This window comes from Phocoena sinus, chromosome 16 (assembly GCF_008692025.1).
Source record: "Phocoena sinus isolate mPhoSin1 chromosome 16, mPhoSin1.pri, whole genome shotgun sequence".
NCBI lineage: Eukaryota > Metazoa > Chordata > Mammalia > Artiodactyla > Phocoenidae > Phocoena > Phocoena sinus.
In genome coordinates this window covers 67,775,138-67,799,764 of record NC_045778.1, presented here as the reverse complement: position 1 = coordinate 67,799,764, position 24,627 = coordinate 67,775,138, and the positions used below count along the sequence as shown (strand labels likewise).

At 42.4% G+C, this 24,627-nt stretch overlaps 1 protein-coding gene across 16 annotated transcripts in view; it reads right to left on the bottom strand.

The window, feature by feature from the left end:
- Positions 1–24,627, bottom strand: part of VTI1A (vesicle transport through interaction with t-SNAREs 1A) — a 385,123-nt gene that overhangs the window by 96,455 nt on the left and 264,041 nt on the right. Inside the window, exon 9 of one of the 16 annotated variants that reach the window (XM_032607942.1) lies at positions 14,388–21,810. The exons of the other annotated variants lie outside the window; for them this stretch is intronic. Within the exon in view, the coding sequence (XP_032463833.1) occupies positions 21,807–21,810 (4 nt within the window). The 3' untranslated portion in view covers positions 14,388–21,806. Of the gene's footprint in view, positions 1–14,387; positions 21,811–24,627 lie in introns of those variants that run through there. 16 annotated transcript variants of the gene reach the window in all.

Here is a 24,627-nt window from a genome sequence, read left to right as displayed (position 1 = left end):
CGTGTGTTCTAACCCATTACACCTCCTCCGCTAGTTTTTAAAAGCTTTATTTATGAAGCCCATATTGAAAATTAAATGTTTATTACCATTTTTTGAAGGTGAGGTATAGAACTTGGCAAAGTATTGATTAATAACTTGTGGACGGCTGGTGTAAGGAAACTAGTTTGAACCCTGCTGTAAACAACGCATCAGCAGAGGGTTTCAGCTATTTGCAGGTTCAGAGCTGGCCAATTTGTAATTAGTTGCAGATTTTCAGTTACTTCTCGGCAAACAAAATTGTTTTATTTGCATCGTTTACTTGGCATTTAATCTAAAAAGAATCCAATTGATTATTCTTAAAGACAATGAATTTGGAGGGCTGGGATAAAAGAAATAGATAAATGTTTGAGTAGCCCTACATCTGTATTTTTGTTCTGAGAGATATCAGGGTACAGAACTTGGCCTAAATTCAATCCACTCGATCACACAATCCCAAAATGCATCCTGTGCAATTTGTCAAAAAGAAGATTTTTGGCAACTGCATATGAAACTCTCGAGGTTTGTAATGAAGAACATAATCTGAAGAGGAAAAGAAAAAGCAAAGTTGCATTTTCTGCTAATCGAACCTGGTAAACCATTGTGAGTTAACTGTGAATTCAACAGAAGACGAAAATAATTTAAAATGTTAGTCCTTGTTACTTTCATCAGGCTGGTTTCTCTCCCTCTGGCTCCTTACAGGCCCATAGTTTTTTCTTTGGAGAAGGAAAAGCCATGGGATTAGAAAGGAGGAATTCATTCTGACTCGCCCATCAGGGAAGGTGAGAAGGTAAAACGCAAGAGAGGGAGAAGGAGGGATGGATTCCTGCAGTGGGAAGCAGGGGTGGGATGGTGGGAAGGAAGACATTTTAGGGAGGGAATGGGACACAGAAAGGCACAGCAGAGGGAGTGTGAGCCCTGGTCAGAGACCCACAGGCAGTCTAATGCGGTCGGATAGACGTGGTGTAGCAGGTAGGGATGGGACTGAGGGCAGTGGGAGGGGAGAACAGATTGCAGACAGCCTGGGCCAGCAGGGGAAGGAGCGTGAACCCAGTTCGGAAGGTGGGGAGGAACCAGTCAAGAGTTGAGCTGGGCAGTGACAGGGTCAGGAGGGTCTGTGCTTGAGAAAGACCAGCTGGGGAATGAATGGTCTCTGAGAAGGGGCAGGAGATGTAAGAGCATAAATGAGAAGGGACCTGAGGTATTTCAGATGTGCAATCGACAGGACCTAAAGAACACTCCTAAAGACTACAGGAGTGAGAGAAGACATGGGTCTATGCTGATTCTCAGGCTTCCTTAGAGGGTAACGCCATTATCCAAGGCAGAGAACATGTGAAGGATAACTGTGATGGGGTAAGAATGATAAACACTCACAAACCCCCAGAAAATGCCACAGTAAAACGCTATGGCAAACCTCAAAAACATTATTCTAAAGGAAAGAAGCCCGTCATAAAGGATCACATATGGTAGGATTCTCTGTATATGAAATATCCAGAGCAGGTAAATCCACAGAGACAGAGGATGGGGGATGGGGAGTAACTACTTAATGGGTACAGGGGCTTCTTTCTGAGTGATGAAAATGTCTGGAAGTAGATAGAGGTGATGGTCGCAGAGCACTGTGAATGTACTGAATGACACGGAACGATGCTCTTGAAAATGGTTAATTTTATGTCCTGTGAATTCTACTTCATTTGAAAAAAAGATAAAAGGAAAAACAAACAAAACAAAAACGGAACCCCCCAAACACCATGGCAATCCATGGAACCTTGTGTTCCTGAGTTGCACATGCCCAGAACCTCCTCTTAAACCCAAAGAATATAAACACAGAGAGGGAGGGCGTGCCAGTGCCCCTTCATCGAGGGAAATCGTCTCTTGGGCTCCCAGCAGATACCCTCCTTCTTACCTATTATGTGCATTTTCCTTGGAGGGCCTGGGCTGCTGGCCTTGGGAATGTTTAATCTGCAAGAACCCTATTCCATGTAGGTGTATCCTCTACTTGGACCATCCGCCTTTACTATGTCAAACTCTGGCTGACCTGGTAATGTGAGTAGTCAATCTGTCATGTGGGGGACATTTTTGGGGAAGGGGGAAGAAGCAAAGCACACAGAGAGAGGAGCCTGTAGGTCAGGAAACAGTAAGGAAAACTTTCTGGCATTCATATTGGTCATCAGAAGCCCTGGGGGAATAAAGGGCTCCCTGAGGCTCAGTGCATCATTAGGAAGATTAATTAACATTTGTAAAGGCCACACACAATGTGAAAGGCCCAGTCATGGATCTCCAAAAGCTGGAGTCCTTGTTTTCCAGAAGGGTCATGAAACAAGGAGTGGAAAATATTCCCTAGAAGACAGAGCTGGATGACCTCGGCCCTGAGGAACACTGCAAAGAAACGACTGGGCTTGTCTGGGATTCTCTTCATTCTCGAGTTGTATCTGATCTGACAGATGTGGTGAGTAATTAAACCCTTGTCCATTCATAGTCTGAATGCTTGCACTGCACAGAGAATGGGGCAGGAATAATGAGAGGCACAGCCCCTCTGGGACTATTCAGGAGGGCTCAAATTTGCATGGTCACATGAACCCGAAGGAAGTGGATTATGCTGGCCCGGCCAGGAAGTGGAGACCGCCAGAGCTTTCTGATTTGCATAAATCATAGGGCTGGAAGGCAGAGGGGCTTAAGGGCTCTCAAAGAAAGCCAGGTGTAGCTGCCTTTCCCCAAATTCGGTACATTTTTGTAGCTAGATGCCTACTCACAAAGGCTGTACAGGAAATTGAACTTGTGATGTCATTTGTTCCAAAGTTTTGTGAATATGTACCAGCAAGTTTCCCCCAAACATGATTTTTACAAGCAAAATTGCTACACAGCCTTTTAATGAATGGGTTCTTTTAATCACCTTGAAAAGAAGGTGATGTGGTAAGGGGTAATGCATTTTATTGTGATTACCGCTGTCAAACAATTTCTAATTGTGTGACAAGGTGCTTAAGAATTGTTTATGAAAAAACAGTTAATGCCTCTCAAAAAGGATTACATTCTTTTTAAGTTTCAAATGAAGGCTACCAATTAATTAATCCATTTACATAAAAATGTCTTGGATCAGCTACCTGCAAAGATAAAGGATGAAACCTATCCTCTAATTGGAAAAAGAAAAACTGCAATAAATATGTGGTAATAAACATAGAGGAGTACCGTACAAAAAGTAAACAGAAGTCATTAATTAAAAACTGAAATGTCAAAAATTTCATTTTATTCTAAGCAATACTAAAAATATTGGTGATGTCAGATACTTTATTGAATAACCTCTCTATAAATAGGGCTTTCCAGTTACACCGTTTTACTCAACTTTCTTATGGGAAGTAATGCAAAAATTACATAATGGTTTTAGATTGGATGTAAATCTCCCTTCAGTTTTTTCCTCCCATATAGCTGACTTCACGTTGTCTCCCAGATTCACAGACATCAGTCAACAGAGCTTGATTAAGGCATTAAAACCTTTGCTCCCATTGCTTCCGAGTCCTACACTTGATACAAACAGTCATTACAGACCCAGAATGGAACAAAGAAGGCAGATATTTACCAGTGAAAAACTGAAGTTGCTTAATCACTTTAATATATATAATCAAATGGAAATTATATATCACCCGGACTAATTATATATAATTTCTTGGCATTTGGTATAAATTATTCTGACTATATCAAGGAAAAAAATTAAAAAGATTCTTTTTTTTTATAGCAGAATTTTCACTGTAATATACATCTCACGTGAAATCCCATCTTTCTAGTATCTCTTCTTAAGTCTGATGACTTAAGTTCATTTTCTCTAGTGTTTTCCAAGCTGAGGCTGAGCTGCCATTTTGCGGTTGGAATTGGTCTTTTCATGGTCACTTGCTGGATTTACTGACATAGTGGTTGAGTATAATGTTGAGAAGAAAAGTGGAAAAGAAAAGAGAGAGAAAAAGAGGAGAGAATAAAAAGTGAGGAGATGAAGAAAAAGAGAGGGAAGAGAGAACACGGAGGAAAGGGAGAGGGATGTTTAAGAAAATCCTAAAGGTGCAAGTTGCTGTCAATAGGAAGCAGAAATGCTCAGTCTCAGAGACTGATAAGAAATGAACTGCCAATGTCAACCGGTCACCTGTCACAGGGGCTCCACGTGTTGGTGGACTGGCAGGAAGTGACACCCAGGCATGCCGGCTCTGCACCAACCCTCACTCTAAATGATTTAAAAAGTACCTCTTACAGTCACTCTTCGGACTGACAGGTTCAAGCCACAAAGTGACCATCCATTGGCAGGGCCCAATCTCTCCTATACAAAGGTGTGTGAGGGCAGGAATTATCAATAAACTCCGAGAGAAGCACTCTCATAAGTAGAAAAAGAAAACTTAAGCTCTAGCAAAGTCTTGAAGGATGCAGAGAAACGAGGGTCACAGAATGGAGGAAACCTATGGTTTACCGGCGGCTATAATCTCTCTTCCTTACCAAGCCCATTTCCACCTTCAAAATAACCCAGCTAGTTCATGCGATCTTATAAGGAGCTCAGTGCCATTTGTACAAATGGCTAGCGTTATTTTCATGCCATGTTGCCAAGAAGTATGTCAATGAGACCTGGGTCCAGAGAAGTTAAATAACTCATACCAGGCGACGCTGCTGGGGAGAGATGTCCTGGTGCTGGGGTTCCTGGATTTGAGGTCAGGATGCCCAGCCTTGACCCTTGAACCTTCTGGGGAGTTTCGGGTTTGCTACCCACAAAGAAGGTTGAAGGAACTCTCCAGAATCACAGCCAGGCATGACCCTTGGCAGTACCATCGCAGCCCCAAGAAGGTACAAGTTCCCTTTCCAAGTCTTTGTAGAGAGTATTTTACAGGTTACACCAAAGGTGTCCAGACCACGATTAGCCGATTTTCGAATGGAGTGTGGACCTGTGTCTTCATTGCTGCGCGTCCCACCAATGACAACGTACCACACCATAGGGGGTGCTGTTCCTCCACTGTTTGTGACTTGTTAGAGGGTATTTTTGTATAGATCCCTTGGAAGTGTGCAGCAATCTGTGCTGTTTTTCCTGTTACTTCTGTTGTGTATTTTGGATTTTGTTTGTTTTGTTTTGGGCCGCACTGTGCAGTTTGCTGGATCTCAGTTCCAGGACTAGGGGTCGAACCTGGGCTCCTGGCAGTGGAAGTGCAGAGTCCTAACCACTGGACCGCCAAGGAATTCCCCTGTTGTGTATTTTGAATATGCTCAATTTCATGGAGGGAAAGTCTTCCTAAGATCCTATACAGTGATAGAACCTCTTCAGTTGTAAAACCGAGACAGCTCCAATCTTTGGGGATTAAAGATAAGCACTTTGCTTGGTATTAAAAAAAAGGCCCACAATAAGTGGTAATTATCACAATTATTATCGCAGAAAAAGAAGTGTAAGTCGTTGTTTAAGGCTACAAGAACAGCTTTATTTTCGTATTTTTCTTCCCAGAGGTTTAAACTGTTCAGGTCTGTTTGCATTCTTTTTGGTCTGTGCTGATAGCAACACATTATTTAAAGAGTGTTAGGAAAGTTGATCCAAGAGAAACATACGCCTTGAGTCACTGACCTCTTTAAATGACACCTTTTTCATTAATTATTACCTTTCAGTGATAGTGCTGTGGCCAGTTTCTAGCCTCTCTGATGGCTTATGTGAGTTTGAGGACAAAAAGTGGTCTGGAACCTTTCTAGCCAAGGAGCAAAAGAACCTCTCTTTTTAAACTTTTAAGACAAAAGCAAAAACAAACAAATAAACAGACCCCTAAAGGCCAGCGTGATTGTTAAAGCTGAGAAGTTAGACCTGGTTCCTAGACTAGCTTGGCCACTTATGAGACACACAATCTGAGTAAGTTGTTTCCTTACTTATAAAATGGAATAATAAAAACACTTATCTCTTAGGGCTATTGCAAAGGTTTTTAAAAATCCACTAACATAAAGGGCTTAGCCCATGCCTGGTACATAGAAGTGCTCTACAAATGGTTACCATAATCATGCTACTATCAGTAACCATAAAACTCCCATATGGGAGTCAGGGCATTGGTGTAGGGCATGTTTATTGGTAGATATTGATGGAGAACACCAGGGGTAACCAAAGCCCCTTTTACCCCCAATTCTCCCTCTCTTTATGTGTACATGGTATGATTCTATTTCTTCTCTTTCACTTCAGGAAATTCATTTGTACTCGAAAATAGTCATTAAGCTGAGCCCTTTGTGATATATGTGTTTAAAAAATGTGGTGGTGACACCTAGGGTTATCAGTTTTTTTATTTGTGGAGACAAAGGTCATATCAGACTTCAGCACTTGTGTATTTTCTGGGCCCACATACTATGGACAAGCTCCTTTATCCCCTTAGTGCCCCATGCATGGTAAGTAGAACAAATTTTTTCTTTTGTCTTTCTCTTCATGATATAGGGCAAACAGCCTGTGTTATTCTGAGAGGACGTTAAAAAGCAAAATTATTTCCAGAAATTTCTAGTTTACTTAACAGCTGTGGATAAACACAAACCAGGTGTCACTCTCCCACACGGACCCTTACACCATCTACTGCTGATTTCATCAACGGTGTGAGGCATTATCAATCTTTCTTCTTCTCTTGCTATTGGAAGATAATATTTCTGATTCTATTCAATTTTAAAAAGTCGAAGAAAGAAAGAAAGGAAGGAAGGAAGGAAGGAAGGAAGGGAAGGAAGGAAGGGAAGGAAGGAAGGAAGACGGTCTGTCTTAAGCAGGGACTGGCTTCAGATCCTGAGAAGTTGTCCTGTGGTAAAATCCCTTTCTCTGGTAAGTGAGACAGCTGGTGACTTGGAGCCACTATGTCCCCTCGGCAGCTCGTTCACGTCAGACGTGCTACAGTGTCAGGGAAGCTGCAAGGCATGCTGGGAGTGTGGCGTGGGCTCTTCTGGGGCCACGCTTGTGGGGTAAGGTTGGGGTGGGGGAGGGCAGAGTCCTACTAAGGTTGGTTGGTCCTCAGGCAGCCTGGAGTCCTGAGAGCTAAAGGTGACCTTTCACAAGCCCACTGTTTAAAGAAAAGATGTGAGATTCCTTCAAAGAGTGGATTTTACTAACCCTGGATCCTCAGGGAAGGTAGAAAGAGATGACAGGAAGGGAAAAACTGGGCACAGAGTACACTACTGTATCTTATTTTCTTTCATTTACAAAATCTTATTCTGAAGATTAAATAATTTTCTTCCCACTGTTAGTATTATTATACCTGTGACTGCTCTACTGCAGGGTGGTTTTTCCGCCCTGAAACTGGACCACATTTGTTGCTATGACTTGTTAATTCATGTGGTCTGTACACTGAAATACAAACCATCCGAAAGCTCACGACTTCCACGGTGAGGAACACCTATTTAATGTTACTCTACTTACTCCGTGTTCTAGGAGACATTCAGTGAAGAATGACTGCTTATAATTGATTTCCTATCATATTTTCTTCATGTATGCAACTCCAACTCCTTGCGGAACACCAGGATTCTTTTTCTGCAGGGTATCATTGGGGAAAGAATGCGGCTTCTCTCTCGGGAGAGCAGCTGTGTTCTGCTCTGTCTTCTTGCAGCAGAGATCTACCGAGTGCCTACTGTGTGCCTTGTTCTAGGTCAGCGTGATAGAGGCAGATGACGGAGGAAGACGGGCTCAAACAACACAAGAGCACACAGAGCAAAAGCATTTTGGGTTCCACTGCTGTTGCTTCTCAGACTATCTTAGATGAAGGAACAATTCTTGCTTCGGTGTTTCATTTCCAAACTTTCGAGGACTAATGTGGAGTCCTATTCACATGACAAGACACATGCATGTGCACCCAACAGCGTGCACGATGGTTTACGTGCTGTTCGATGAGGCCACTCCACTGACCACGTGCTTGGATGCTGTGGCAACGGCAAATTGCTAAAATGTTTTAAATGCCTACTCTAGACTTCTCTACTTAACGACATCATAAGATAATGGCAAACAGTTCACGGACTGGCACCAGCAGTAGCTCTAGACCAAGGAAGGAATAATGTTCAGTGAAGCAATTTAAAGCTGGCACCCTGATTCCCGTTTTGTGTTTTTCTGCCCAGACCCCTGCTCCACCTGCAAATCCTGCAGCCTCCACCAAGCCAGTGCAAAGCAGGAGCTAGTCTGTGAAAACGAATTCAACTCCAAGACAGTCTGAAGTCCTTGAAGACCATGAGATCGTCTACAACATTTTGGGTGTATGTGCGTTTGTCTAGAGAGAAGTTCCCTAGTTTTCATCGCATGTTCAAACGGGTATGTGGCCTAAAAAATGGTTCAGATAAACTAACTTCTCAACACCTTTTCATTACCCAGCAACTCTAGTTAAAAGTTTTAACACGCAACCACCCATGATTCCCAGGAAAACACACACACCTGGGGGACTGTTGGTTTTCATGAAGCCTCCCCGGATCTGGTGACTGGGCTGGCCATTTCCATGGTGTTTCAAAGCACTGCTGTTCTGGGTTAAGAAAGTGACTAGATTTGTCTACCAAAGGCTTGGATAGCAACAGGAGGTCAACTCTCTTCACGAAATTAAAAAAAAAATAGTCTGTGAAAAAAAGAATACAACTACTCTTCAGCGGTAGGGAAGTGTGCCCCACATTGGCGTCTTAGAATCTCAAAGATGAGTGAGGGCGTCTGATTAGAAGGGAAGGATGGATAGACTGAGAGAAGAGGTAGGGTCTGGTTGGAGGAGAGGTGAGCACCGGCTGTTAATAAGTGTGTGTGGAGCAGGGAGTATCCAGGTGGAACCAGATGCCCCTTAAAGAACGGGAATAATGAGATATCCAGGAAGATGAGGTCACCATTCCAACACAAACATAACGATTCTAAGAAGGAATCTACTCCTAGTGCCCAGACTGTGGTCTTTACACACATGGAAAGGAACCAGGACTCCCTGTAGAAATAGTTGACTCCAGATTTAGGCCAGAAGCCTGGGGTGCCTTATCCTGCCAGAAAAGACTAGGGGAATTAAGATAAAAGGTGACCAGAGGCAACTAGAAGGGTCTCCCATTGATGAAAGGTGGGCTATTTGAGCATCAAAAAGAGTGACGATTACAGTGGACGGATGCATATGAAATGGATAAAACCCTAAGTGTTTATAATGATACTCAACAACAAACAAACCTCACTGGTCACTTTTGGAGGTTGCTGGGGGCAATATTCTAAAAATTGATAAATAAATGGAAAGAGGCTTTTATGCTGCTTTTCTTGTATGAACTGTATTTCAGAGTAACCCAGTAATTGATAATAAGTTCTTCTATATAGAATAATAGCTAATAAATGCAGAAAGAATGGTAGAATCGAGAATCTCCATTTTGTAACCTCTAATGGATGTAGACAGTGATTAAGTTACTAAAACTATTAGGTTAACAGGTAGATAGACAACTTCATAACGGTTGAATCAGGCTGACCACATCTGAACCCAATGATCAATCTTGACATCAATAAAAGGTGTTATGCCTCCCGATGTGATAAAATGGAACCTGAATTTCGTTACGTCTTCAGAGCTAACCACTAATTTACAGGAAGTATGGAGGGGAGAGGAACATATCAAACAGCACAATGAAGATGCAATAGGTCAAATACATAATGTGGACATTTTTAAAGGACAATGATCTGGTTTCTTCAACAAATAAATACCATAGAAACAGGAAAAAGGTCTGTAACAGATTAAAAGAGGCTTAAGGTTGGGTCAGCCAAATGCAACAGGGGCATCTCGTTTGGATCCTGATTCAAAGTACCCAGTTGTGTGTGGACGTTTGTAAAACAATTAGGGAGAACTGAACCTGGACAGGGCATGTAATCATTATTAAATTTGTTAGGTGTGATGAGGGTATTGCAGTTAGGTTTTTGAAAAGTTATGCTGTGTGTACTAGAGCTACATACTAAAATATGTACAGTTAAAATCAGATATCTGGAATTTGCTTTAAAATAGTATAGGAAAACAAAAGAAAAAGGGAAGGGAAAGAAAACCAGAATGACTAAATTTGCTAACTGTGAAAGCTGGATGTTGGGTTATGGGGGTTCACTGCACTATATTTTTCTCTGTGTGTTGTATAAATTTCTGTAAGAAAGGTTTTTGTTTTATTTATTTATTTATTTAAAGAGAGAATCTCACAGAAAATAAAGCAAGTTCAGACAGGCGAGCTGATGAAAAACACAACACTTATCTATCGAGTCTTTGAATTCATACCCACACTTGCCCAAGCCCTGGCGTCTGAGGAAGCCAAGCACAGCTTACACAAGGGAGTTCAATCTTCCTGGCCTCTGCAGTACTGGGTAACTAGATGCCTGGGAACTCATGGGGAGTGAGCAATTGTGCTGAGTCCACAATCCCCAAGAGAGGTTGGGGCAGTTGTCTGATTGGTGGGAGGGGATGGAGTCTTCCAGGATCTACTCTGGGAGAGGCAAGGAAGAGAACTCCAGTCTAGCATCCTCTTTGACCTCATTCCCAGAGCGAATCCGAAACTAGTACCAACAGAACCGTGCCGTCTGGAATTCTATAATGCACCACTGGCAACATGCCACGGCAGAACTGTAGACGACTGGCATACTTAAGGCCACACACATCTTTCCTCCAGCTTTCTATCCTCTTACATGTGATTAATGCATTTAAAGAACTATAATGAATTTGGATTTGGAAGGGGTTTAGTCAAAGGTAATGACACCATACTTGATACAAAAATGACCTATTGAGACCCGTAATATCTCCATGCCAGCTTTTTTCAATTAAATGACCACAACTAGCAAACAACTATTAACATGGGGACTTTGTGGGCTACAAAGACATGCAGTGTCTGCAATGGTGAGCCACAAAATGCTTATAGGAGAAAAGGGGAAAAAACCCCCAGATTCTCACATAAGATTTTGAGACAAAGATGTTATTCAGCTTTACAATCCTTTGAGCTCCTCCTAGGAATATTCCACCAATTTCCATAATTGCAGTTGGAGGCTGTCTTGATGGAAACTGTGTGTTAGAGAACCTGTAATATCCATGAAATGTCCACACTTGTACTAAACCCCAGAGAGTAAGGGACTCTTGCTACTGTATCCGCAGTGACTAGAGCCACTTCAAATTATTTCAACTGAAAATTAAATAGAAACTATGCCTAATCGTGCACTTTAATTTTTCTCTGAGGCTGTCCCGCACACCCTAATTGTATTCACTTTTTTTGCACGATTAGCCACGGACGCTGGTGTTTGGAGCCATTGCTTCCTACTGAATAGCAACCATGCTTTCTGAACTGCAGGTCCCATGGTTTAGCAGGGTGGGCGGTTAACTGAGATTACCCTGAGGATCTGGGAGGTCAGCCTGCCATACGTAGTGCATGCCTTTCCCAGTTATCCAACAGAAACCCAGCATCACCCTTCAGTCCAGGCCCCTGGCTGGCAGAGCTCTGGCCCGTCTTTAGAGCTGGATCGAACTGTAGGAGGTTACCTGGTTTAAGCCTCAGCTCCCCAAAAAACTTGCTACAAAACATTCCACTTCATTGGAAAGTTCTGAATCTGAGGCAGTACGCTGCTGCTCAAGTGGCTGAAAGGTCTTTCGTTTTCAAGTAAGGTCGGGTCTGGTTTGCAGCCTCGTGGAGAACAGACTGTTTTCTCAATAGGTGCTTAGCTCCTATGCCAGGAGCACTACTGCTACAGCGTCTACTACTAACGACAGCAAAACAACATGACGATGACGACGATGATTGTAATATCAAGTTTTTATTTCCTTTCCGGTGTTTACCTCAGCTTTTATCATATAAGTAGCATTATTATCTCCACCAACAAATTAAGAACCTGAGGCACAGAGAGATTAAAATAACTTGCGCAAAGTCACAGAACTAGTAAGTGGACAAAGCCAGCCTGTCTGGCTCTAGAGCAGCAGCGTGAATCACCGTGAGATGCTGCCTCTAACCATACTTATGAGCTTTGGCTCTAAATTGATTACCTGAATTCCAAAGAGCAGCCAAAATTACAAAGCGAATGTCCAGAGTTTGCCTGAGTTTATGCTTCCACTAGAGTAGTTCATCTTAACCCTGGTTTCATAGGAGAATCATCTGGAGAGCGGTTCAAAAATACTGACGCTGGGAACCCACCCTGAGAGATCTGGGCTGGGGACTGGTCATCCGTGTTTTTAAAAAGCTCCTCAGGTGATCCTCATGTGCCACCAGAGCTGAACCACTGGGTGAGGCTGCCAAACGTGTTTCTGAAGGGCTTTGTGAAAATAAAAAATAAAATTGACACTGCTGCACACCTTCCCTCTTCGATAATCACAAAGGACAATGACATATTGAAGGCTCGTATTTAAACTTATCTGAATATGGAAGCTTTGCTGTGCCGAGTGTATATAAACATACACGGGAACTGCTGTTCTAACCATTTGGAAACTAGTAATTCAAGTTGATAAATCTGGCTACTCTCTTTTAAACAGAAAACCCTGTACCTTTAACTGTGCAGGATAAGAGTTTCTCAAAGTTTCTTTCTTCAGTAAGGATACAGAGGACCTCTTAAACCAGCTTATTCTCTTAACTAAGAACAAAGACCCACAATCTCACAGTTGGAAGGGACCGTAAGTGCCTTCTCATTTCTCTTGACAACAGTCACACACACACACACACATACACACACACACACTCACACACACACAAACACAATGCAGAAACCCCTTTTAGAGCATCCTCCCAGATGGTCATCCAGCCCTAGCTTGAACAGTTCAATGACAAGAGACCTCACTCCTTCACAAGACAACACACTGCATTGTTGGGCAGATCAAGTCTTCTTTATACGGCCTCAAAATTGCCTCCCTATAACTTCTACTTGTTCATAGCTCTGTTGTTACGCCTGGAATAATGGCGTAAAGTCTTCTCTTCTTTCAAATGAGTGTCCTTCAGCACATCATTAAGGCGGAGCATGGTACACTGGAGGGAACACAGGGCTACACAGGAGCCAAGAGACTTGGATCTGAGATATAGCTCTGCCTGAGCCATTATGAGTGCAGCAACTAAAGCCCTTCAGGCCTTAGTGTCATCATGAATATGACAAATCCATCAAAACAGAAAAAGTGGTCTTGCATAATTGTAAATATCAAATCAAAAGTGTAATAAGCCAAGTGCTTTGCAACTGAAAAGGACTCCAGAAATATGGTATTATATTAGTAGATCCTTTCAGGTACTGTATTTTTATTCTCGAACAAACCTTCTGTCACTTGAAACTTACATTCTATTTCCAAAGTTAGGTATATTAGTGCTGCTGAATAACTATATTAGTGATGGGAAATGATGCTCCATGATGCCACCTATCGGTTACTTGCGTCAGTGATTTAGTGACCAGAAACAAAAGGCTCTCAAGATGGCATGGGTAACAATGTGTTGATGCTGTCTTTTTGTAAAGACCAGAGGAAACAAAACCATGAACTTGGAATCAGAAGGTTTGGGTTAGAGTCTGCCATTTACTATGTAGCTGCCATTCACTATGTAGCTGCCATTCAACAAGCTAGCTAACCTGCTTCCCTACACACAATAGGACAGAAAAATAATATCAATCTTACATGTGTTACTATGAGGATAAAATAAAATAGTATGTGTTAAATACCCAAAAATAAATATTGTGGATTCTAATTGCAGAGCAGTTCACCATTTTTTTTTTTTTAAATCAGTAAGAACCCATTTGAAGAGTGCATTATTTTCTCTCTAAATTAAGTAGAGATGTTCAGTTATCTGGATTCCACCTGCATAGTTCTATATCTATCATTAATTCTCTGTGACCCACATATTTCACCTCTTAGGCTCTCAGTTTCCTAATCTGTAAAATGAGTTAACTGGACAAAATGATCTTTAAGCCATTTTCTAGGTATGACTCTGGGACCACCAATATCTGATATATTGCTAATCAAATTGAAAGAAGTTTCAGAAGTAAACTGATTCCTGAGAGCAATTCAATTCTTCTATAACCCAGAAATACTACCATTGTAAAAACAATGTCTTCAATCTGTAGATTTGTTTTGAAAATTACTCCCTTTAGGAAGATATATTTATTTCCAACTTAGTTCTGCTAGCCACATTCCTAAGGTGAGGTAACAGAATTTTAAAAAACTCAATAAAAACAGACATTTCTCCAAAGAAGAAATACAAATGGCCAATAAGCACATAAAAAGAGGCTCAACATCTTAGCCATTTGGGAAATGCAAATCAAAATCACAATGAGATAGTTCCTCACACCCACTGGGATGCCTGTATTCAAAAAGACAGACAATAACAAGTGTTGGGGAAGATGTGAAGAAATTGGAACCCCTATACATTGCTGGTGGGAATATAAAACAGTCCAAACACTTTAGAAAACAGTTTGGCACTTTTTTTTTTTTAATTTTATTTTTGGTTGTGTTGGGTCTTTGCTGCTGCACGCGGGCTTTCTCTAGTTGCGGCGAGCGGGGCTTCTCTTGTTGTGGAGCACAGGCTCTAGGTGTGCCGGCTTCAGTAGTTGTGGCTCGTGGGTTCTAGAGCGCAGGCTCAGTAGTTGCGGCACATGGGCTTAGTTGCTCCGCGGCATGTGGGATCTTCCTGGACCAGGGCTCGAACCTGTGTCCCTTGCATTGGCAGGTGGATTCTTAACCAGTGCACCACCAGGGAAGCCCCATTTGGCACTTTTTCAAAAGTTAAACTTACATATGACCCAGCAACTCTACTCCTAAGTATACAGCCAGGAGAAATGAAAACATATGTCCACACAAAAACTTTTAGGTGAATGTTTACAGCAGCATTGGTCATAGTAGCCAAAAAATGGAAACAACCTAAATGTCCACCAATTAATAAATGGATAAATAAAATTTGTATATCCATACAATGGACTATTAGTAGGCAACAAAAACATATGAAGTACTGACACGTGCTACAACATAGATGAAACTTGAAAACCTTATGCTGAGTGAAGGAAGCCCAAAACAAAAGACCACATATTATATGATTTCATTTATATGAAATGTCCAGAATAGGCAAATCCATAGAGACAGAAAAGTTGTTTAGTGGTTGTCACGGGCTAGTGGGACATGGGAAGTGATTGCTAATGGGTACCAGATTTCTTTCTGGGGTGGTGAAAATGTTCTAAAATTGATTGTGGTGATGGTTGCACAACTCAGTGAATATACTAAAAGCCACTGAATTGTGCACTTCAAATGGGTGAATTGTATAATATGTAAACTGTATCTCAACAAAGCTGTTAAAAACTCCGTAGAAGTACATAATCATTAAATTATAAGGATCAAGGATCAACTCAATCTAAATCAAAGTGCAAAAAACACATGTGTTTGTATAATAGTATTCTACGTGGATAACTGCTGTATACAGTCAACTGCTTTAAACCCATTTTTGCATTTGGATCATTTTTCAAGGCGGAGCTGAAATTTGAGGAAGTAAATTGAATAAACAAGGCTACAGCAGCACACAAAATCTACTTCTTTTATTTTATGCTACCCAGGATTGACTCAGCGGTGTAAAATGCCGTTTAAAAAAAGAATGATGAAATTTGAATGAGAAAATGTATTTCATCGTGGAAGATAAAAGTCTTTCCTTCTCTACAGTGAATACAGGTAATTTCAGAAGCAGCAGCTCCTAATTATTCACTGCTGAAAAGCTAAAAAAAGGTTCGTATTGAAAACAGTGACCTCCAGTTTGCTCTGTGAATGAAGGCAGACACAAATTCTCATTTTCCTAGAATCCTGGTTGATAACTGAGTTGGGAAAAGCATGCATTTCTTCATTACAGTGCAGTCGACTGTTCATTTAAATAACAATAACCTGCATAAAAGTCACAAAAGCATTATCTAACAATTCCACTGTGTTGAAATGCATTATTAGTACTAACAATTCCAAATAGAGTAAATAAATGACTGTCTTCTTATTTTCAGCATTATTCCTGATTACTTAGCTTTATGAAAGGTTAGCATTGTTATTACTGGTGCATTCAACACCTTGGTCAATACTGTTTGCTTGGATAACTCTTGAACTGGAAGGGATTTTAAAATAGAGCTATATTCTTTTCTAGGTTATCCAAGGGTGAAAAAACCCCTCCAATCCAGTGCTCATGTATCATATATTTTTAACAGAAAATATTTAAAGAACTCAACTTCTGTTCACTATATATGTGTAAAATCTAAAAGTCCTCATTAAGACAGCACACTTGCAATAGTACTTATTTAAAAATGTAAAATTTACATCAATAGTTTAACTTTACATCAGAAGGTTTCCTACCAAGAACATGCTAATGCTTCAGTTTTTAAAGTTCCTTAAGCCAAAGTCTGGGCCCTTTTTTTTAAACTTTTTTCTTTTTTTACTCCCGGAGATATCCTGTACTCCACAAAACGCTACTGACCAACCCTGTTATAAGAGCACCACCAATCTATCCAGTGAACGGCAAATAAAAAGACAGATTTGAAATCATTCACTCCTGAGGCTCAAGCTTGCTGTGGTTAGATAAAAAGGGGCCTCTCAGGGAAAGATATGAGCAATATTTGGGTTTAACAGTGCCTGATTAAAAAGAATGAAATGATACCATTTGCAGCAACATGGATGGACCTGGAGATTATCATACTAAGTGAAGTAAGGCAGAAAGAGAAAGACAAATACCATATGATATCACTTATAAGTGGAATCTAGAATATGACACATATGAACTATTTACAAAACAGAAACACACAGACGTAGAGAACAGACTTGTGGTTGCCAAATGGGGGGTGGTGGTGGGGGAGAGATGGAGTGGGAGGCTGGGCTCAGCAGATGCAAACCATCATATACAGGGTGGATAAACAACAAGGTCCTACCGTAGAGCACAGGGAACTACATTCAGTATCCTATGATAAACCATAATGGAAAAGAATATGAAAAAAAACGCATAACTGAGTCACTCTGCTGTACACCAGAAACGAACACAACATTTGTAAATCAACCATGCTTCAATAAAAAATAAATTATAAAACAAAACAAAACAAGTGCCTGACTGAGGTAGAGCTTCCTTGAAGATGGGGCAACAGGGTACACATGCTTATAAAGTGTTATCATAAGGGGAACACCACACACTAGAGTGACTGACTCTCATTCAGACAATGGAGGTGTTTTGGTTCTTGTGTGTGCACTGAAGCCTTGGATTCTGGTGTGGGAAGGGAACTAGAAAGCTTTTGGGCAACAGCAAAATGAGTGAATTAATATTTAGGTAATTTAAAGGATTACGTGAGCAGAGGAAAATGTTCTTGGAGGATGTGTGGCACATTATATTTTCCTAAATTGGCGACAAAATATTCCCATCCCACTGATTTTCCACAACCGTGCCACCCCTGCCTCAAGGGGCGGAGCCTATGTCCCTTCCCATCGAAATCTGATGGGCCCTTGTGACCGTCTTGAGCAGAGGTGACACTGTGTGACTTCCTAGGCTGGCTTTAAGAAAGGCCATGCGGCTTCTGCCAGTCTTGCTCTTGGGACTCATCTTTGGGGGGTCTAAGCTGGCAAGCCCGAGGCTCCATGCCGTAAGGAAGCCCAGACTAGCTCATGTAGACAGACTACATGGAAAGGCCTCGAGATTAATAAAGCAGTAACGGGAGAAAGTCCCAGCCAGTCTCTAGCTACTCCTGAATCCTATCTCTTCCCAACTGTTCCGGTTCCAGGCTTGATCTGAAGATGACCTCATGAGAGATCCCGAGCCGGAACACCCAGCCAAGCCGCTCTCCATTCCTGACCCACAGAAATTGTGAGAGATGACAATTGTTGTTCTAAGCCGTTACCTTTTGGGGTTATTCGTTACACAGCAACAGACAACTGGAAGAGGAGGGAAGGAGACCCGAAAGGAGAGTCATATCGTAAATAACACCGAGGGCATATGTCATTTGGAGCCAAGGCTTTCAAACCATGAGCTGTAGACACGCAGATAAAAGTAATGGAGAGGGCTTCCCTGGTGGCGCAGTGGCTGGGAGTCCGCCTGCCAGTGCAGGGGACACGGGTTCGAGCCCTGGTCCGGGAGGATCCCGCGTGCCACGGAACAACTAGGCCCGTGCGCCACAACTACTGAGCCTGCGTTCTGCAGCCCGTGTGCTGCAGCTGCTGGGGCCCGCACGCCTAGAGCCCATGCCCCGCAACGAGAAGCCACTGCGGTGAGAGGCCTGAGTACCGCAGCGGGGACCCGGCACAGCCAAGAATGAAAAAAAAAAAAAAAAAAAAAAGGTAATGGAGAAAGACTCCTTCTAAATCACCAGGTAAAACCCCAACTCACTCATGATTCAGAGCTTATAACTTCTCAGCAGTGGGTCAACGGCCCCTCTTCATGGAATCTCTGGATTTTCCATGCAGGGGGGCTTAGGGCAGCAAGGGTAGGACGGAACTTGCTCTGAAGCTGCATTTACATGGCAGGGGCAGTCCACTTACTCGGGCAGTGGTGGCAAGGGGCTCATGAGACGGGTAAGGAAGCTACAGCCCCTCTAAGGGACCCACTGATTCCCACCTCACCTTTTTCACTATTCAGTAAAACCGAACAGTTTGTCGCTTCCGAGCACAACGTATCATTTTCATGCCTCCATTTCCCAGTTTTCTCTTCTTTGGTTAACTTGCACTTACTCTGCAGAACTCAGGTTGGGCATCACCAAGCCCAGGAAGGCCGACAGGGCTAAGAACTCCTTGTGTACCTCTACTGTTATATTTACATTTATAATAAAATTCCTGTTTAGGTATGCTTTCTTACTACACCGTGTACACTGAGAGATTGATATAAATTATTTATATTTGTATCTTTATGGCCTAAGGTCTGCCTCGTCACAATAGCTGGTGCTCAATAAATGTTTGTGGAAATCAACATGTAAAAACAAGTTGGCTTCAAAGGACGAAGCTGATGACAGTGTTTCCATGCATTTCAAACATCCCATGCTCTTCCTTGATCTCAACTAGAAATCTCTCTCTGTCCTGTGAACTCCCAGGAAAACACTGCATCAGAATTTCTTTCATGTCACCTTGGACCCTCACTCTCTCGACCTCCCACCTGGGGTCCATCTCTTTACCCTGGACCACATTACGTGGATTCCTGTAAGATCCCCCTTCCAGATGGTCCACTCCACGGGGGCAGGTTTCTGGGCCAATCCCCATCCCGAGCGCTGAGAGCAGCACTTCCTATGCTAGAGGTGGGTTTGGTAAAGCAGTGTGCCTTCCCTGTCTCAGTACACTTACAAAGTCATTACTGACTCTGAAACCTCCTCCCTGGGGTTAGCAACTGTGCCTCTGACAAGTCTGCAGATGCACTCGTCTTACATATGTTCAACAGGCGACATCAAGATGGGCTCAAATAATGTGGCAGGACAACCTGCCCAAGTCCTCAGAAGCTTGAAGTAGGTCATCCTCAGGAGCAGTAGCTTTTCATCTACCCAGCAGGTGTGTGTCATCAAATAAATACCATAAAATGTCTTTCAGCCAGGAACAAATATCTGGCGGGGAAACAGAAGTACACAGGCTCACTGACTACAGGTCTAGAGGTCTAGACAGAGAGTGTGAGATATTTTTTCTTAACATACGGAAACCAGTATTTTAACTAACAAGAGGGTTTCAACCCCACTATTTATTGTCCCCCTGTCCAATCACCTGCCCCATCTACTAGTTCCAATTTTATAACTTCATTTACACAGGTTTTAACCAAGAGTATCCCTGAAACCCGGCACCACAGAAACGCATTTTCCATGAGACGCTGTGATTTAAAAATAATCATAATGATAGGTAGGCTAATTTGGTTTACTTGGGATTATCTTTCGACCCCTCCCCGCCTTCTAGCATTTAAATTAGTCATTAGTGTATCTTCCTTCTTTTTGCTGGGAGAGTTTCAGGAGATATTAAAATTCAGTAATTTGTGATGGTTCATTTTTGTAAGATTAGGGAGAACTGAACAATATGGTACAATTTGTTCTTGAACATCCTTGAGCCTACCCCATCATTACATGCCAAATTACCAGGTATCATTGGACCTGAATAGAAGAAAAACACACAGCTGTGGTTTAACCCAACTTCAAAGTCATGGTTACACTTTAAAAGAGGAAATATTTGAACTCAAATGTGGATATGTTTTGGATTTAATTTTATGTACATTACTTATAATTCCCAAAGCCAAAGATAATTCTAAGAGAACCATGAACACAGTACACGTCACGTGAGATTGAAAAAGTTGGCTCATAATTATTTCAAGATGAATTGTGTAGATGAATACAATTTTTTACTCACATGAAGGATGTCCACTAATATCTTCTGATCGCATAGCGTTTGCCAGACACTCAGATAGCATTTTCCTGACTTCATTGCACCTGACCACCACCTGAGCTAGTATTTACTTAACTGTTTTCTGTACGTCAAGTTGAAATTGGCCTTCTAAAGAAAAAAAAATTCACCTCCTCTCAAGCAATAATAACAGTAAAACCATGAGTTTGACAGCTACTTAAATTTGTTCTTTTGGACAAAAACCGGGTTAAAGTAAAAGCTGCCCTGCTCAGAAGAGGCATGACAAGCGGCTGATCCCTTCACCCGATAAATATTCATTCAGCACCTACTATGTGCCAGGCCCTCTTGCAGATGCTAGGGTTATAGCAACAAGCAAAGCAAAGTTCCTGCTCTCACGGAGCTTACTTTCTATAGACGTAGATGCTAATAAACCAAGAAGTATATAAAGCAATTCCAGGGAGTGACATGTGCTATGAAGAAAAATGAAGCAGGGGAAAGGCACAGAGTGACGAGAGGGGATTTGGGCAGAGATGCAAGACAGCATGGAAAACAGTGGGCTGTCCTAAGCAGAGGTAAAAGCCCAGAGTTCATGATATTACCTGTCTCCATTTCTACTCTTATAAAACTCGGTTATGTCCCAAGATTAAGTCTTAGTGTAATTTACCTTCCTTAGACTGCTTTCCCCGGAGATTCTCTTTCATGGGCTGCTTCCACTGGGGATTGCATTTTTGGGACAGACCGGCCCGGGTGGGGTTACAGTGAGGAGAATTAGGCCATCAGAGGTGACAAAGGTGCTGGGGTGGGGTGGGCAGGAAAGAACGGAAGAAAAGAGCTGGGCACCACAAAACATGGAGAGTATCAAAGACCTCTTCTGCCATTTTGTCCCTTGCCTTATGGTAGCACCCTCTTGGGAAATTATTTCATATGCCAACCTTGGCATATAGACATGAGTTGTTCAGGACTACTGTAGCATTTTTTTCCCCATTTAAGCTGAAAGAAGCTGGTAAATATGCTTAGATAGTTCCTTAAAAATCTGACTCTTAAAAAAAAAAAAAAAATCTGACTCTTGGTTTATCACTGAAAACATCATCGATACTCTAAATGAAACATATTAATAGAAGCATAGTCTGATTTGTAAATAGACGTTTCACTTTGTCCACATATAGTTACTTAGGTTCCTTGGAGGCTGACTGCAGGATGAGAACCCAGCTGGTATCAGGTTTCAGACAAGGAGAGCTGAGTTCTTTTTTTTTTTTTTTTTTTTTTTTTGGCGGTAGGCGGGCCTCTCACTGTTGTGGCCTCTCCTGTTGCGGAGCACAGGCTCCGGACACGCAGGCTCAGTGGCCACGGCTTACGGACCCAGCCGCTCCGTGGCATGTGGAATCTTCCCAGACTGGGGCACGAACCCGTGTCCCCTGCATCGGCAGGCGGACTCTCAACCACTGCGCCACCAGGGAAGCCCAAGAGCTGAGTTCTTAAGGCTGATGGACGTGACTGGCTGCAATCCTGGCTGAGACTTGATAGTTGTGTGACTTTGAGCAAGTGACTGAACTTTGCTAAGCCTCAGTTTCCTCATCTGTAAAAGAAAATAATAATGCCTCCCTTACAGGTTTGCTCTGAGGGTTAAATGAGATGAAATGAGATAATGATTATACAGCACTTAGCATTTCAGTGCTCTTAAAATAAATGGCAATTAAGATGACAACAGCAATCATGACAATAACGATGATTAAGAAATCATATGCGGGACTTCCCTGGTGGCGCAGTGGTTAAGAATCCACCTGCCAATGCAGGGGACGCGGGTTCGATCCCTGGTCGGGGAAGATCCCACGTGCCGCAGACCAACTAAGCCCGTGCACCACAACTACTGAGCCCACGTGCTGCGACTATGGAAGCCCGCGGGCCTAGAGACCACGCTCCGCAACAAGAGAAGCCACCGCAATGAGAAGCCCGTGCGCCGCAACGAGGAGCAGCCCCCACTCCATGCAACTAGAGAAAGCACGCGCAGCAACGAAGACCCAACGCAGCCAAAAATAAATAAATTAAAAAAAAAAAAAAAAGGAAATCATACGCAAGGTTCTCCAGTTCTTAAGCTGAGAAGGAAAGCCCTGGTCTCTAGGTTCCTAAGAGGCTTAAGTAATAAGTGAGCACTATTACCCTACTGGGCGGGTGAGTGCAGCACAGCGGTCAGAAAGAGATAGGAACTGGGGAGGGAGGGGTCATCCAAGTGGACCATGAGCTCAGCCTCCAAATCCAGAGGTTCAGAAGGGGATGGGAAGTGGGGGCTATTCCAGGCAGTGTCAGGTAGACATGGAAAGAGGCTCCCTGGAGCTAGGACACGGGTCCCGTATCACGAACACGAGATAGGAGTTCAGTGTAACTAACTAAACTCCTGAGTTGACTGGAATGTGTCCCTCGCAATCTGGGCGCGGTTGTAGAGGCCTCCTCATCTTAGATGCACCTTTTGCTCCATTGAATTTTAAAGGTGCTCAACATCTGTCACCCCAAAGTTAAAAACAACAAAAGGAGAGCACATCCTGATGGTCTGAATCCATTAAATCTGCATACAGCACAATGAGACGCTGTGTAATCAAAATCCCTTGACCTGGCAGCAGTCTTCATTAGCAGCAGAAGGAAATCAGTTCATGTTTGCGGGAGGGAGGAGTGGAAGTGAAATGCGAGTGGAAAATCGGGGCGGGGCAAGCCTGTCCCGATGCCAGATTTTCTTTATAGGCCACGCGTCGCACTAAGCACAGCTTCTTTAGAAAGGGAAGTGCCTCTCTGCTCAGTTTCACATCTCCAGCCCATTCGTTCTTTTTCCTTTCTTCCCCTCTGGATTATACCTTTAGTTGCATTTATATCACTTAGGTGGATTATATCATTTAGTCCACAGATAGTTAGAGTCCTATTGTGGGCCTAGCAGAGAAATCATTAAGAAGATGAGTTATTTCCAGGAAGACTTTGATTTTTGTAACTCCACAGTCCACGAGCTTTTGCTAAAAATACATGTTGCCTCTGTATTGGTCCAATCAAAGGAGGTACACAAGAATAAATTTAAGCTGCTGACTGGCCAGCTGGATATAATGTGACTCCTACCACTTTCTGGCTGGTGGTAGGTCACAAACAGAGAAGCAGCCTGGGAACCAGGAGATTTAGGTTTGGTTACTAATTTGGTGACTCATTCAAATGTTGAAGGAGTAGTGAGGGGCTTCCATTCCCTACATTGGACTTATCTTACGGGGCAGCTATGAGGACTGATCTAGCGATGCTTGTAAGTGATTTCTACTTCCCTGAGAGTAAGTGTCAGGTGTCTTCAGCTGGAGAATGGACAGAGAATTGAATAGGATAAAGAGGGACAAGGATTAAAACAGAGAACCACAAAGAGGCATCTGGATAGCAGGAAGGACTGAAATGACGCCTGCTGTGTCGGTTTCTCTCAAACTGTAGCCTCCATCAGTTTGGAGAATTCATTTTCTGTTGTTGTCCCAGAGGACAGCCTATGAGCTGTGAACGACATGGCAGAAAATAAATGACTCAAACAGTCATCACTTTGCTGGCTGACTCCCCATCTTGTTCCCCACAGGATATGAAGTGGTTTACATGAACCACACCAGTTGTTTGTGGAAGGTCACTGGTCTTGGACTTGACTTTGCTGTTTACTCACTGTATGGCCAGAGAGTAACCTTGAAGCTCACCAAGCCGGTGGACAGTGCATGTGGGAGTGATTTACCAAGAAGAATTTGCTATAGATACATCAGGGGTGATTATTATTTATAGCAGGAATGCTTTTCATTTAATAGGTTAAATAAAACAACTATGAAAAAAAAAAAGCACAAAGTTTGACCTACACTGACATGGACTCCAGACCTTACCAGTAGAAAGTTTTTCTCACAGTAAGCAAAGCCATGATCTGGTCCTAAAAACCAGTACATTTGTTAAACTGAAAATGCTCTAAAGTACTCCATGGTAAAGGCTATTCTGCACAGTCGGACGATTTGGGATTCATCAAATTAATGTCACTAGATATGCCTTATAATTAGGATAAAATATTTGAAAAGTTTAAAAAATGAGGCTATTCATTAGCTCATTGATTTTCCCACAGACTGGGAGCCTGAATTTAAATGATACCCAAAAATATAACTAGGTACACTCAAAGAGCGAAGTGGTTGTGAGTCTTTAAATGGAATGCAGTAGTTTAAAATGCTATCACTATTCAGAGTCTCCGAGAACATTAAAACTGCCCATTAAATGAAAATCTAATAATTGGCCCTACTGAATTGTGACATTTTGTAACCTGTTCAGAAATGCAGAAAATTGTGGAAGAAAAGTTCTTTTGAGGCAGAAGTTGATTTGCAATGTAATATTATTCCAAAAGCCAAGGTCCCCACGCTCA